At 45.6% G+C, this 16541-nt stretch overlaps 1 protein-coding gene across 5 annotated transcripts in view; it reads right to left on the reverse strand.

The window, feature by feature from the left end:
- LOC132392508 (sodium-driven chloride bicarbonate exchanger-like) overlaps positions 1 to 16541 on the reverse strand; it is a 274073-nt gene that overhangs the window by 216450 nt on the left and 41082 nt on the right. For all 5 annotated transcript variants that reach the window (XR_009511566.1, XM_059966455.1, XM_059966453.1 and 2 more), the window contains one exon: positions 10155 to 10236. Coding sequence is in view for 4 of the 5 variants with exons in the window: in XM_059966455.1 (XP_059822438.1) it covers positions 10155 to 10236 (82 nt within the window). In the remaining variant the exon portion in view is untranslated. The remainder of the gene's footprint in view (positions 1 to 10154; positions 10237 to 16541) is intronic.

A 16541-nucleotide genomic window follows, 5' to 3' on the forward strand; every position in this document is an offset into this window, starting at 1 on the left:
TTTCTATAGCACAGCAAGCAGTACTCCAGATGAGGTTTGATCAAGATTTTATAGATGCAAGGGGTTTCTTCTTTGTTATTGCGTATATTAATTAAAATGGCTTCTTTGTTATGTTAAAAGTGAAAAGGCTTCTGTTAAGTTAACTGGTGAGAGAGAGCTTTCTCTTGCAGCTTGTTTGGGTTTTAATTACTGATAACGAGAATTGTATTCATTTGTTAACCAATTGGGATGGATGTTATTCTTCCTTGCGGATCTGTAAGCTAGTGTTGTGTGGACTTTTGGGGAGTTGGAGGGGAGATCGAGAGGAAGACAAACGTGCTGGGAGTGCTCTGGTCGATCACTTCAGGTGGTCCCGAGCTACGAGTCGTGGGGTGGGAGCGGATCGCGGGGGAGGAAGGAAGGTCCCGAGCTCCAACTGTGTGTGCACGAAGGAAGTGAACTTTGATAAGTCTGCCACTTTTTTTGGTTTCCATTCATTCCTTTTTGTATTGTATCTTTATTAATCTCATAGACCAAGTAAGATTTATAAAGTGTAATTTGTAAAATGTACACTGTGTGCTGGCTGACGATTGATGCTTGAGGCCGTATCAGGTGGCATTGCATAGCAACCGACACAACCGTGAGACAAGGTTGGGCGGGGAATGGGGTCTCCCCTAGATACGTACGAGCCGATATAGCTGAGCGTCACATTTGTGGAGGCTGACATCCGGGATTGAACTTTCTGTAAACCATGTAAATCGCCACGTTAAGTAGTGCAGAGATGGATCGAGATAAGACTGTAAACTGGTGTGAGTTAGAGGAAGTACCGGTGAATCATGCCTGCGTGTCATGCGGGGTGGATTTCCGCTTTTCGGGGGTTGAGTTTGGGCAGGCAGAACTGGTAGCTGAAAGGTGCGGTAAAGAGGTGGAGTCTAGCTGGGTGTTGGTTCGTACGAGTGCTGACATCATGACGTTGGAACTGCCAGTGACGGTCAGCATCCTGGGGGAGGCGGGGCCATGGGGCCTCCACACCCCTCCCGGAGGAAGAAAGTAAAGAGACAGGGGAGGAGGAGCTAGATGAGACCCCAGGGGAAATGCCAGTAACCAGTGGGGGGTGGGGGACCTCCGAGCTAGCAGCCGCCATTACCTCCCTGGTGAGAAGGGCCGAGGGGCCACGGCCAAAGCTGAGAATTTTCTCAGAGCCACGCCTACCCCAGAAGAGGAGGATGACTACGAGACCCGAATTGAAAACACACACATTCCCATTGTTAGAGGCGTGACCAGGTTCGGATGAGGGAAAGAGACAGCGATTGGTGGAAAGTTTGAGGGGCGGGGTGGCCGGAGTCATCCAGGAGCTGAAAGCTGAACAGCCCTCTGCTTCACTGGTGGAGTATTTAGAAGCTTCGGAGGGAGCGTTTGGAATGTCAGGGGATCCCTGGGAGCTTTTAGCGGAGTTTCACAACATGGAGCAGGGTAGAGGGGAAAAGCTCTCAGAATACGTATTTCGGCTAGAGAGAATGCTTACTGGGTTACAGCGCCATGGGTAGTGAAGGCGCATGAAGTGGCAAGGGTGAGGATGAGTCAGATATTTAGGTGTTCCCTGGAGGAGGACAAGGTGGCTTGGAGTCTCCCGCAGTCCTACAAAAAGAGCCCCCCTCCAGCATTCGGGCAGCTGATTAGAGAGGTGTGGGAGGAAGAGAGCGCGTTGGGCCGAAAAAGGGGCTCGGGCCACCGGGGCAATCCTCAGCGGTACAGGAAGTGGGGGCCAGGTTGAGGACCAAGGAACCCAAGGGGTCCCAAGGGAGTAGGGACCCCCCCATTTGAGGGGATGGACAGGGAGAGCACCTCCTTCGGGGGATGACCCGTGCAGTGGGGTGGTAGAGGCGGGTGTCCCGGGAGAAGAGGGGCAGCGGGTAGCGTGTGCTACAGCTGTGGGGAAGAGGGACAAGGCGCCTGGCAGAGGGCAAGCTCCTGGGCGACTAAGAAGGGAGAGGTGTCAGGAAACTTAGGAGAGACTCTGTGAGGGAACAGACTGGAGTCTCTGGAGGAACACGTTCCCAAAAAATAGCCAGGGGACCACCGAAAGCCCAAGCCTTTATTCCAGCTGGACTGGTGGGAACCCATTCCAGCGTGTGCCTACGGATAGAGGGAATTAATGCAAAAGCCATCCTCGACACAGGATCGCAGGTTACCTTATTGTACCGGTCGTTCTACAACAAATATCTAAAGCACTTGCCAGTAACCCCATTCGGCGCACTGGAGATTTGGGGTGTAAGTGATGGTGATTATCTGCACGTTGGGTACCTGTTGGTGAGATTGGAGGGCGAAGTGGGAGCGTCTGAAGCTCTTGAGACGTTGGTGTTGGTTTGTCCGGACCCGGTGGAAACAGGTGGCCTTGCCTTTCTGGTGGGAACTAACTCCCCTCTTGTGCGACGGCTCCTGGGAGCCTGTAAGGAGAAGGCGGGGGAGAACTTTCTGGACACCCTCTCGGTACACCCAGTGTGTTCAGCGGTGTTCGAAGAAGTGGGTGACCCCCAAGGGCTGGATCCTGAGTGCAAACGAGGGTGTGGTGTACTCAGGCGAGGACAAAAGTGATACGGCCAGGGGAGGTGGCACTGGTGATGGGGACCCCCCAGATTCCCCGGAGTGCCAGCGGGCAAGGTCCTGTTAGTAGACGCCCCGGATGACCTTGAGGGGGACCGCTGGGGTGCTGGTGAGACCCTCAGTTCTACAGGTACGCCAAATGGGGGTGATTGTAAGGAACACAACAGAGAGAGAGAGAGAGAGATCACCTTTAAGCGCGGGATGCCCCTCGCGCACTTGTTCCCAGTGACAGTGATGTCTAGCGCCCCCGTGAGGCCCAGTGGAGGAAAACTACTGGAAAACTGGGTGCGGCTCACCGAGGGGGCCTTTAATCTTGAGGACTCCCCCGTACCGCTGGAGTATAAGAGCAGGCTGGTGGAGAAGATGCTGAAGCTGGGGGGATGTCTTTTCTCAGGGCGAGTTCGATGTGGGCTGTCCCAAGAGCACTCGTCACACTATCCGGGTGACAAATGACACCCCGTTTAGAGAAAGGTCGCGGCGGTTGGCCCCAGCAGATGTGGAAGATGTGCAGCAGTTGAAGGACACAGGGATTATTGAGGAGTCCCGGAGCCCCTATGCATCCCCCATAGTCATGGCTAGGAAGAGAAACGAGAAGGTACACATGTGCGTGGACTATAGGACTCTGAACCGGCGCACTGTCCCCGATCAGTATACGGTCCCGAGGGTTGAAGACGCATTGGCCCGTCTGAGCAGTGTGCAGTGGTTTACTGTTTTGGATTTGCAGAGTGGGTATTACCAGACTCCGATGAGTGAGGCAGATAAAGAAAAGGCGGCCTCTATCTGCCTACTGGGATTCTTTCAGTTTGAACGAATGCCCCAAGGCATATCGGGGGCCCCAGCCACCTTCCAGAGGCTCATGGAGAGAACTGTGGGGGATATGAACCTGCTCGAGGTGTTGGTGTATCTGGACGATCTGATAGTGTTTGGATCTACTTTGGAGGAATATTGGGAGCGGCTGCTGAAAGTGTTAAGCTGGCTGAAAGAGGAAGGGTTGAAACTTTCCCTGGACAAATGCCAGTTCTGTAAGCTGTCGGTCAGCTATGTTGGCCACATAATTTAATGAGAAGGAGTGGCTACTGATCCGGCTAAGATATACGTAGTGACCACCTGGCCAAGACCAGGTGAGTGCCCTACGCTCGTTTTTGGGGTTCTGTGGGTATTACTGGCGATTCGTGAAAGGATATAATAAAATGAGTCACCCGTTCAACCAGCTATTGTGTGGCTATCCACCTGTGGGGAAGAAAAGGAAGGGGGACTGAGGCCAGGAAGCAGGAGGATTCCGGTACCTGGCAGAGCCTTTTGGATCGAGATGGGATGATCAATGTGAGGAGGCGTTCCAATCTCTGAAAAGGGCGCTGACCCAGGCCCCGGTGTTGGCTTTTGCCAATTCCCGGAAGCCCTATGTGCTGTACACGGATGCCAGCCGAGAGGGTCTAGGGGCCGTCCTGTACCAGGAACAGGGCAACGAACTGAGGCCGGTGGCATTTGTCAGCAGAAGTTTGTCGCCATCTGGCAGAAACTATCCCACTCACAGGTTGGAGTTCCTGGCGCTGAAATGGGCGGTGGTGGACAAGTTGAGCGACTATCTATACGAGACCAAGTTTGAGGTGAGAACGCAGAACAATCCTCTCGCTTACATTCTGATCTTGGCAAAATTGTATGCTACTGGGCATCAGTGGTTGGCGGCCTTGCAGTTCAATCAGAACTACCAGCCGGGAAGTCAGAACATCGATGTAAATGCTTTATCTCGTCAGGCGCATGAGGCGTCGGAAACAGATGAGGAGTGGGAGACTGTCCCTGCCCTGGGAGTGAAGGCCATGTGTCACTTTGCAAGCGACACTGAAGCAGGAGTCCTATTGGGGCCGGATCGGGCAGTGGACCAATTGGGGGCTGATGAAGACGCACTACCCACTGTGTACTGTAATTTGACTGCTCTGAGGAACAGGCAGCTGCCGGAGGCAAGCCCCCAGGAAGTGGGGGCGGCTCAGCGTGACAACCTGAGCGTTGGCACTATCTGGTACGCAGTCAGAAAGGGGGATATGGCCCAGGCGGAGAGGGCGAAGCATGCCTCCGTGCCCTTACTACTGAAGGACTGGCCTCGGATAAAGTTGAACAACCAAGTCTTGTACCAGGTCACGTAGCCCACGGACCACCCCCAGTGTTGGCAGCTGGACACGCCTGAGAAATATCGGAAGACTGTGCTCCAGGTACTGCATGATGATTCCGGGCACTTGGGGATGGGAAAGACCTATGGATTACTCAAGGACTGGTTTCAATGGCCCCGGATGAGGGGGGACGTCGAAGAATATTGTAAGAAGTGCAGTCATTGCATCCGGAGGAAGAACCTGTCTGCACAGGTGGCTCCTTTGTCACACTTGCAGAATGTGGGACCCCTGGACCTGGTGTGTATGGATTTCCTGTCTATTGAGCCAGACACCAGCAACACTGTGAAGGTCTTAGTCATCATGGATCACTACACTCGATATGCTCAGGTGTTTCCCACTAAGGACCAGAAAGCGACTACAGTGGCGAAGGTGTTATGGGAGAAGTACTTTGTTCATTATGGCCTCTCCAGGCAGATCCATAGTGATCAGGGGCAGGACTTTGAGAGCCGGCTTATCCATGAATTACTGACTGCTTGGGGTTGAGAAATCCAGGACCACCCCCTATCACCCGCAGGGTGATCCTCAGCCCGAGAGGTTTAACCAGACCCTGTTTGATACACTCGGGACTCTGGAGATTGGTCAGAAAAGCAAGTGGAGTCAGCACATCGGGCACTTGGTTAACTGTTACAATTGCCCTTGCAGTGGCGCTACAGGGTACTAGCCTTATTATCTAATGTTCGGGTGGGAAGCGAGGTTGCCCATTGACTTGTGTTTTGGGACTGAGGCTGGTGAATTACTTTCGAAGCCATATCTGAAGTATGTGTCCCGTATGAGGAGAGAGTTGAAAAGGGCGTACGAGTTGCCCGAGGTGGCGGCCACCAAGCAGAATCAGAGGAATAAGAGGAGATACGATCAGAAAGTGAATTTTGCCCGACTATTGCCGGGAGACCGGGTCCTTATACGGAATTTAGGACTCCCGGTAAGCACAAGTTGGCGGATCGCTGGACAGCCACCCCCATGTGGTAGAGAGCCAGATGCCCAATCTACCGATTTACCGGGTGAGACCCGAGGATGGGAAGGGTCCTGTCAAGGTAATCCATCGGAACCACCTGCTGCCCCTGGGTCAAGCAGTGCAGGCGGATCAAGAGTCTGAGTGGGAGATTATGCCTAGTACGAGGACTCTGCGAGGGCGCGGGGCAAGGGAGGAGCCCGCTGCGAAAGAGATGGGACCGGTCCTCACCCCGGAAAGGGATACTGCTTGGGAAGACGACGATTCACCTGCTTCCGTTCGCTAATTCCCCAGTACCGGAAGAAGAGCCTTCTAGCCCTTCCCCCACTGAGTTAGGTGAGAGGAAGGAGGGTGTTGAGGGGCAGACTGAGATACAGCCAGCATTGGGGGAGAGAGGGTGGAACCCAAACACGAGACAGAGGGCTCTCAGGTGAAGAGGGATCCCAGTGAGGGAGAGGGTGAGAGTCCGACAGGTAGATCCAGGGTGTACCTAGTGGTGTCTGGGCTGGAAGGGTTGCAGAGGAGGTTCGGAGGTCTCAGATAAGTAGGCACCCCCTGGAGCAGTTGACCTATGCAGCACCGGGAGAACAGATTGTGATCTCTAGCGCCCTGGGCAGTTATGTCACTGCTTTATGCAACTGGGTTGGGTTTTGTGTCTTGCAAGGAGCATTGGGGAACTCTGTTAACGTCATGAGGGCATGACTTTTGTTGCTGGGGGGAGAGTGTAAGGAGTTTCTTCTTTATGTTACACCGTATGTTAATCAAAATGGCTTCTTTGTTACGTTAAAAGTGAAAATGCTTCTGTGTTATATTAACTGGTGAGAGAGAGCTTTCTCTCGCAGCTTGTTTGTGTTATAATTACTGATAACGAGAATTGTATTCATTTGTTAACCAATAGGGATAGATGTTATTCTTCCTTGTGGGTCTGTAAGCTAGAGTTGCGCGGGCTTTTGGGGAGTTGGAGGGGAGATCGAGAGGAAGACAGACGTGCTGGGAGTGCTCTGGTCGATCACTTCGGGTGGTCCTGAGCTACGAGTCGTGGGGTGGGAGCGGATCGCAGGGGAGGAAGGAAGGTCCCGAGCTCCAACTGCGTGTGCACGAAGAAACTGAACTTTGATAAGTCTGGTGCCTTTTTTTGTTTCCATTCATTCCTTTTTGTATTGTATCTTTATTAATCCTACTTGGTCTATGGGATTTATAAAGTGAAATTTGTAAAACACACACTGTGTGCTGGCTGATGATTGATGTTTGAGGCCATATCAGGTGGCATTGCACAGCAACCGACGCAACAGTGAGACAAGGTTGGGCGGGGGACGGGGTCTCCCCTAGATACGTACGAGCCGATATAGCTGAGCGTTACATAGAGTTGGAGCATAACCTCCCAACTTTTGCATTCAATACCATAAAAAAATGAAAACAAGCCCATGTCTTTGTAACAATGTTATCTACCTCCATTGCAATACTCAAGTATCTATGAACTTGCATTTAAAAAGGTCCTCTTTCCTCAATACTCCCAAGATTATGCCATTTATGGTGTATGAACTAGCCTCATTATATATAGCCTTGTATAAGACATCTGGGACACTCCACCTGCCATTTTTCAGTCCATTTCAGAAATGCATATCTCTTAGCCTAAGACTGGCTTCCACATTATCGAGACAGCGTATAACGCTTTAGCTGAAGCCATCTGGAATACAGCTTTCAGTTTTGCTAAACTGCTTGAGAAGGATATTTTGCCCTTAAAAGAGGAATGATGTTAATTCATCATAATAAATGGCTGTCAAAGTCAAACCCCACAAAATTGGCACTTGAAGGCTGTGTGTGATGCGATCGAGAATTTTAAAGTTCTGAAGCAAATGACAAGCTGGAGGGATTCAATAGATCAGACGAAGGAAAGTAGACAGTCAACTCAGCTTCCCATTTCCTCTACAGATACTGCCTGGCCTATCTCGTTCCACCAGCAGCTTGCTTTCACTCCAGATTGCTGTCTCCATTTAAAATATTGAGGCTTCCATAAAGCTAACTCAGTAAATGACTTCAACTTTAATCTCGGAAAGGACAAAACGGACATAATCCTTTAAAAATTCATTCAGGAGGGAAATTAGGGTAGACTTATTACATGCAAAGGATCTTACAAAACTGAAACTCTTCCCAAAATAATTGGAACCATTAAGGAACAGAAAAATATATTTTTGCTTGGTATTACTATCACAGCTGAAGTAGTAAAATGCAGAAATGGAGTTCTAAAGTAATCTATAATTTATTCAGTTGAATCTTATTTTCCTTTTACTATTATTACTCCATAATTGTTTGCTTTATGAGTCTGAAAGATCCAAGTTTCATTTTTGAGAGAAAAATTATGTGAAACCAGAAAGAACAGGAGAGGTCTATTACAGTAGTTTATAGCCTAACCAATTTTCGACCTTATCCCCAGCTTTGCCTGAATATTGATTCTTCCAAGCAATTCAAAAGCTGATAAAATGTCCTCCACTTGCTTGGGTAGGAGCAAAATAGATATAGAAATATACAAGACATCTACATTAATGTCCAAGCAATTTGCTTTGTTTTTCTACCAATGTAGGCATCCATCTTATTCACCAACAGTGTTACATGGCTGCAGAGCTTACCATACACAAGATGCAGTGGAGTAGCTAGCAACGGAGAGTGCTACTAACTTTGAACTATCAATCTTTTCAAAGGTTCCATTGCTTCCATTTAGCCAGCAGTTCACTGAAATTCATTGGGTATCAGCCACTTCAGGAATATGTAAGTCAGGACAGCTCAAGGCATGAGCTCCCACTCCATCTCTGGACTCACCAAGTTTGGCAATGGTGCAACATAAATTCAAGCGGAACCAGATTCTTAGTGCATCTATCCCCTCAGCTTTATGTCAGCATGGATGGAACAGCAAGTTGTCAAAAGGCCCCAGGTTTTTCCTGGAGCAGAACCTCAGAATATGTCAGCTGAGGTCAAGATGAAACATTCAACCTGTACCACTTCATAGAACACCGCTCAGAAAGAGTTTCAGCACAGCCTACCATCAACATCCAGAGATCTGATAAAGTGAGAGAGGCTTAGCTAGACCAAGGTGAATGCATTGAAATTGCAACATTGTATTGTTGTAATGCTTACACAAGAATCTGAATTATTTAAGTAAGGAGTTTGTATTTCAAAAGGGACAAAATAGAATGAATAACAGAAACTTATTTTGTTCCAATGATAGGTGGTCTTGGTTAAATTTCACTAACATTTGAATAGGAAATATAAATAACAGAATCAGAGTTCCACTGGTTCTAAAAATCTTACTCACAAAAACTGGAAGAAATGACCCAAACTTTCCTTGGACCTTCAGCTAATCTAACAAGTGATCAAGAGATCCTGCAGAAATTAATGGTGCAATTATCTTCACACACCCTGAAGAATTCACAAGTATCAGAGATTTTATTTTGCTAACTTGTCAATATGAATACAGAGATTTGAAACCGCATCATTAACGTGATTAATAAATGTTCACGTTAAGCAGTTTTGTACTGCTGCTCTAAACTTATTGTTACAACAGACCTGAATTCAATTCAGGTTTTGAGTTACTCATTAAGTTGGAGAAGTCTTCAAATTACTACAGTTTTTTATTATTGTGTTTTTTTGTGTGTTCTTTGTGCTTATTGTGTTTTATATGCTGCATTGGTTCAAGAGTAACAACCATTTTGTTTCCCTTTCCATTCATGTTCCGAACAATAACAATAAACACAATCTTGAAATACAACAATTACCTGGAAACAATGAATGAACATTTTTCTACGAAACTAAAGTGATTCATCACCTAAATATTGGTACATTATTAACCAGACTACAGCGCACAGTGAGGACTGCCGAGCACATCATTGGAGCCTCCCTGCCCTCTATTGTGGACCTGTACTCTTCCAGGTTGAAGAAGAGGGCGGGGAACATCATAAAGGACTCCTTCCATCCTGCGTACGGACTGTTTGAACTGCTCCCGTCTGGTAGGCGCTTCAGCTCCCTCCAGACCAAGACTAATAGGCACTGGAGAAGTTTTTTCCCTACTGTGGTCACTTTGCTGAACAGTTAACTGCCGGTTAACTGTCGGCTAACTATTACTTGGATTGCACTACTTGTATGTATAATCTATATTTTCATTTATATTTATCATTATTATTGTTATGAGCAGAGAGACAACATCTGCCGGAAGTAGATTCCTTGTATGTGCACAGGTACTTGGCGATTAAAGTCTGATTCTGATTCAGAATTATAAATACATTGTGGAGAAGCAGTGTGCAAATTGTATGCCATTGACCGACACTGTTGGTTCACATCCAAGACATTCAAATGAAAAGTTGTGAAGACGAAGCTAAGATCAGGTATTACTATAACAGATCGCGAAGGGAAATTCAAGAGATGGATTTTTACCACTCTTCCCATGCCCTGTGATTTTGCTTTACCTTCCAAATCCTCCTTTTCAAAATGTGTTTTCTGAATGCTGTATGTTCCCCCTCTATCCACCACAGCCTCTTCATCGTTTCTCTGTCAAAATATAACAAATGGTTCCTTATTTGTAAAATTATCAAAAGAGAACTATCATTTACCTAATATACATATTCAGAGATAAAATTTAAAGAATACTTACTAATACATCACCTGAAGAGCCATCCCAGATTGTCTGGGATGCCATGAAAGCATATCTGAGGGGGCAAATAATCTCTTACACAGTAAATCTAAACAGAAGATCCCGTGCAGATCGATTAGACCTCATTAACCAGATTAAAGAATTGGATCAAATATATGCCCAAACTAAGCACCCTGAATTATACAAGAAGCGTGTTGAACTCCAAACTAAATTTAACATTCTGTCCACTCAACCTGTCGAATGCCAACTTCTCGAAAGCAAGAGTCGCTTTTACATTCATGGGGATAAATCTGGTAAATTCCTAGCCAATCAGCTGAGGCGGTCCAAAGCCAAACAGCATATTACAAAGATCCGGAAGGAGAACGGAGACTTTACATCGGATCATTTAGAAATTAATGACGCATTTAAAAATTTTTATTCTCGGCTTTATTCCTCTGAATCTCTGAATGACAATATCTCTGTTGATCAATTTTTACAGAATCTGAATATCCCCTCACTTTCATCTGATTTCAAAGCCAAACTCAATGCGCCTATGTCATTAGAAGAAATATCTACTGCAATTTCTGCACTGTCCTCAGGGAAATCTCCTGGACCTGATGGGTTCCCTGTAGAATTTTATAAATCATTCTCTTCTCTTCTTTCTCCTCAGTTACTTTCAGTATTACCTGACTCGTTTAATTACGGCAAATTGCCACCCTCTTTCAGTGAGGCATCTATTATTCTTCTTTTAAAAAAGGGCAAAGACCCAACAGAGTGCTCCTTGTATAGGCCGATCTCTCTGCTCAATGTTGATGTAAAGATCTTAGCTAAAGTTTTGGCTCATAGATTAGAAATCGTCATTCCCTCCATTATCTCTGATGACCAAACAGGCTTTATTAAAAACCGTTTCCCTTTTTTTAAGCATTCGGCGTCTATTTAATATCTTATACTCACCTCCAACTGGGATTCCTGACTGTTATTTCCCTCGATGCAGAGAAAGCATTTGATCGTATAGAGTGGAACTACCTTTTTGCAGTTTTAGAAAAATTTGACCTTGGCCAAAGTTTCATCTCTTGGATCCAATTGCTGTACCTGTGTCCTACTGCCTCTGTTTTAACCAATTTTCAGAAATCCCAAGTATTTAATCTCAAACGTGGCACCTGCCAGGGATGCCCCTTAAGTCCCTTTCTCTTTGATTTGGCTATGGAACCTCTGGCGATAGCATTTCGAAACTGCCCTGAATTGACTGGGATTTGGAGAGGGGGTGTTCAGCATAAAGTTTCTCTCTATGCTGATGACTTATTACTCTTTCTCTCAAATCTGTCTACATCCTTACCTCTAATGTTTTCACTTCTTGACCAGTTTAGCCAGATCTCTGGCTATAAACTTAATTTACATAAGAGTGAACTTCTCCCAATTAATAAAGAAGCACAAGAACTAACATTTCATGATCTCCCTTTTAAAGTAGTCCATAATCAATTTACTTATCTTGGAATTACAGTCACAAGGAAGTTTAAAGATCTCTTTCGTGAAAACTTTGCCAATCTTTCATATGCTATAAAACAGAGTCTGGTACAATGGTCACCTCTATCTATGTCTTTGGTAGGTCGTATTAATGTTGTTAAAATGTATGTTCTCCCCAGATTTTTATACCTATTTCAATCTATCCCAATTTTTATTCCTAAATCTTTTTTTGATTCCTTAGACTCTATTATTTTGTCATATCTGTGGCAGAATAAGCGCTCTAGAATTAATAAAATCCATCTCCAAAAATCTAAAAAAGAGGGTGGCATGGCTTTACCTAACTTTCGTTTATATTATTGGGCAGCTAATATACGTTCTGCTACCTTCTGGTCTTTCTTCCATGGCCAACCCGAATGCCCTAACTGGGTGGCGATGGAGCTGAGCTCCACTAAAGAATTATTTATCTCTGCACTTCCAGGCTCTGCACTCCCTAGCAGTCTGTCCAGATCAATAGCTAATCCTCTTGTTAGACACACTTTGCGTATATGGGCTCAGATCAGGAAATGCTATGGTTTCCAGGGGTTTTCCGTTTCCAGCCCTATTGCTCATAATCACCTTTTTTTACCTACTACATACGATTCAGCATTCCAGGTTTGGTATAGGAAGGGCATTAGACATTTTGAAGACCTTTTCATTGATAATCGCTTGACTTCTTTTCAGCAGCTCTCTGTTAAGTTCAATCTGCCCAATGCTCATTTTTTCAGATATCTCCAAATCCGACACTTTATTGCTCCTTTAATTCCTAACTTTCCTGAAATGCCTGCGAAAAATGCTACGGACCTATTTCTTTCCATGAATCCACTAGGTAAAGGCTTAATATCAATCATCCAAGATAAACTAGCAGCCTTATGATGGGCCCCCATGGATAAAATCAAAATGGCCTGGGAGCAGGATTTAAATATCTCCTTATCTGAGGAGAGCTGGGATTCAGCTCTCAAATCGGTTAACTCAACTCTCTTTGTGCTCGCCACTGCCTTTTACAGTTTAAGATTGTTCATAGAGCCCATTTGTCTAAATCTAAACTATCTCGATTCTACCCTAGCGTTAGTCCGCTCTGTGATAAATGCAAGAGGGGCATGGCCTTTCTCATCCATATGTACTGGTTCTGTCCTAGCTTGGAGAAATTCTGGAAAGATGTCTTCACTACGTTATCGTGTATTCTGAATCAGCACTTAGAACCAAACCCCTTAATTGCTCTGTTTGGTTTTTGGGGCGAGACAGATTTATGTCTGGGTCCGACCAAATGCCGAATATTATCCTTTGCCTCTCTCCTGGCTAGACGCTTGATCCTCCTCAGATGGAGAGATGTTGCCCCGCCCACTCATGCTCAATGGCTTAACGACATCATGGCCTGTTAGGACCTCGAAAAAATTCATTATTCAGTTCTCAATTCGGATCTAAAGTTCCATAAGGTCTGGGGACCTTTTATCGAGTACTTTCATAACCTTCCTCTTGACTAGGGTTTTTTTTTTCTTTTCGGTCCCTTGCTTTCAGCTCCTTTTTTTTCTGGTAGAAGGCATTATTACCCTCTGTTGCTGAGTGTATTCACAGTCTGGGAGTTTGGCTGTCCTGACTTATACTCTCTATGTTGTGTTGTGGTTGGTCGGGAGTTGTTGTTGTTTTTTTCTTGTGTTGTGGGGCTTGGGGAGGACACTAAGCTTACTTGTCTTTAATTCAGGTGCTTTTTTTTTGCTAAATTCTCTTCCTTTGTAGCATATTGTTATTGTATGCTTAATTTTGCACTGTTTTAATGTTCCTCATTGGGATTTGGGGTTTTTAATTTGTAAAATGTTTTGAAAAACTAATAAAAAAATATATTTTAAAAAAAGAATATTTAACAGCTGTAATTATCTACTCAAATTCTTCACGGCTGTGGGTTCCCACTCTGAGAGCTCACTGAGTGACCAAGCTTTTCTGATATTTCCGCAAACCGTCTGGAAGACATGCACCTTCAGAGTGTGGCCCCGTGACCACCCAATTCCTCACCGCTGTCCCTGAATGAAGCCACGGGAGATCGGAACATCGAGACAGCAGTGTACGCTGCTGTTGAAATAAGCGACTGTAGACTGCAGACTGTAACACTGAAACTGTGAACTTCTCACTGTGGAAGGAGTGATGCCTCTCTTTCCCCTCGTTAGTGACAGAAAGAGACTGTGGCTCGTCGAACTGTTGGGATGAAAAGTGGCTTCTCATGCACTCCAGATCGTGGTCTCTTTGGGGGCTTTGCTATTGCTTGTGAGGTGGGGGAGGCTGATGTTTTTGCTGAAGCTGGTGAGGGGAGGGAGGAGAGTAGATGCTTTGCTGTTGTTTCTGCATGGGGGAGGGAGAGGGCTTTAGGGTTTTCACATTTTGCAGTCATTCATTTTTTGGGAGTTTTCTGCTGTTTTGTGGATATCTGCGGAGAGTAAGAATTTCAGGTTGCGTACTGTGTACATTCTCTGATATTAAATGGAACCACTGAAATATTTATAGGATTCAATAACATTTGTATGATGTTCAGCCAGCACTATTTTCATTGCTATTTCAATCTCTATTCATTGATCCAATTTCTTTCCATGCAATAACCCCTCCCACATGTAATGTGATTTCTAATGGTTCTAACAGACTATAGTTCCTCTTGGTTCATTTCCCACCTTCAGTGATAGCTCAAACCCCCAATCAAATGCAGTCCTCTGCTGATTTAACACCCATGCGTTGTATGATCTCCCAATACAGAATGACTTAAAACTGTCGTGAACATTTTTGTTTTTGTTGTAACAGTAGTGTAATATTTAAAATATTACAAGTTATGGTAATATAAAAATAAATAACTGTGCAAAAAGAGTAGAAAAGGGCTAGGTGGAGTTCATGGGTTTGTGGCCAGTTCAGAAATCTGATGGCAGAGGGGAAGAAGTTGTTTGCAAAAACAATTCAGGCTCCTGCACCTCCTCCCTAATAGCAGAAATGAGAAGAGGACAGGCCCTGGGTGGTGAGGAGGAACCTTACTGCTGCCTTCTTGAGGCATTTCCTTTTGAAGATGTCCTCGATGCTGGGGAGGCTAGTGCCCACGATGGATCTGGCTCTGTTTACAACCCTCTGCAGCATTTTCTGATCCTGTACATTGCCGCCTCCATACCAGATGGTGGTGCATCCAGTCAGAATGCTCTCCACCATGCATCAGTAGAAATTTGCTAGAGTCTTTGATAACATACCAATCTCCTCAAAATCCTAACGAAATATGGCCGCTCTCATGTCAGCTTCATAACTGAATCAATATGCTGGGCCCAGGATTGATCTTCAAAAGTGTTGACACCCAGGAACTTGAAACTGCTCACTCTTTCCACTGCTGACCTTTCTAAGAACTGGTGCATGTTCCCCAACTTCTCATTCCTAGAGTTCACAATCAATTCTTTGGTCTTACTGACACTACTCAATCAGCTGATCTATCACAGTCAAATTCAAGAAGAGGTCAACCCTCCCTGCTTCAGGAATAATCAGGAGCACAGGTGATGTACTTGGAGCATGGGTCAGTGTATTGAACTGTAACATTGTGGCCATTGCAGACACTTGGCTGTCATGAGGGCAAGAATGGCTGCTGGATGCTCTCGGGTTTAAGAGGTTTCACAGAGGACAGGGACGGAGGTAAAAGAAGTGAGAGAGTGGCATTGCTAAGCAGGGATAGTATGACTATTGAAAAAAGGGGGCAGTCTTGGAAAGTTTATCTGCTGAGTCCTTCAGTCCCAGACTTTTAAAGTTTCCCACACAGGATTATCAATGGTTCAATTTAATATCAGAGAGCATAAACAATGTACAACCTGAAATCCTTGCTCTTTGAAGACATCCACAAAACAGAGGAGGAAAAAACCCCGAAGAATTAATGACAGAAAATGTTAGAATTCCAACGCTCCCTCCCACATGCAAACGGCAACAAAAGCATCAACCTTCCCCCCACTTGCTCCAGCAAAAGCATCAACCACCCTAGATGCAAGCAATTGCAAAGCCCCCAAGGATCATTACTTAAAACCCTTCAAATCCTACTGTCCACCCCAATACTTCCACATCTCAGACAGGCTCTCTCCCTCTCACTAGTGATAGAAGAGAAAGAGAGAGAGAAAGATGCAGCTAGAGGGAGACCAGCAGCTCACTGTTTCGATGCCTTGATAGTTTTCCTTCCAATGATGTGCCAATTACTATAACTAAGCACTTTTCTCACATTCTTTGGCAGACAGGCTAAGATAATGGAGAGATTAGCATATTAAATTGGCACTCAAGATACTCTAGGCTCAAACAGGTTATGAAAAATCGTGACATTAAAAATAATTCTGGTAATTATTTGCTTATGACTCATCAACATTATGTGCTGTGTCTTATGACATAGGCGACGATGACCTTTCCATGACCACAATTGTGGTCTGCGACTGCCTTCTTCTGGACAGCTTCTTTACAAGATGAGGGACCCCAGCCATTATCAATAGACTTCAGAAATTGTCTTCCTGGTATCAGTGGTCACATAACTAAGACTTGTGATGTACACCAGCTGTTTCAATAGCTTCATGCAACCCCGATCAGGAGGGCAAGCAGGTACTACACTTTGCCCAAGGGTGACCTGCAGGCTAGCAGCCATAAACCTCCTTTGGAGGAGATGAATCGCCACACTGCCACCCACCCTATGAGTATGAAACTTATTATTAGGATCCAAAGGGAATTTCTAGAATGCCCA

This window comes from Hypanus sabinus, chromosome 4 (assembly GCF_030144855.1).
Source record: "Hypanus sabinus isolate sHypSab1 chromosome 4, sHypSab1.hap1, whole genome shotgun sequence".
Taxonomy (NCBI): Eukaryota; Metazoa; Chordata; class Chondrichthyes; order Myliobatiformes; family Dasyatidae; genus Hypanus; species Hypanus sabinus.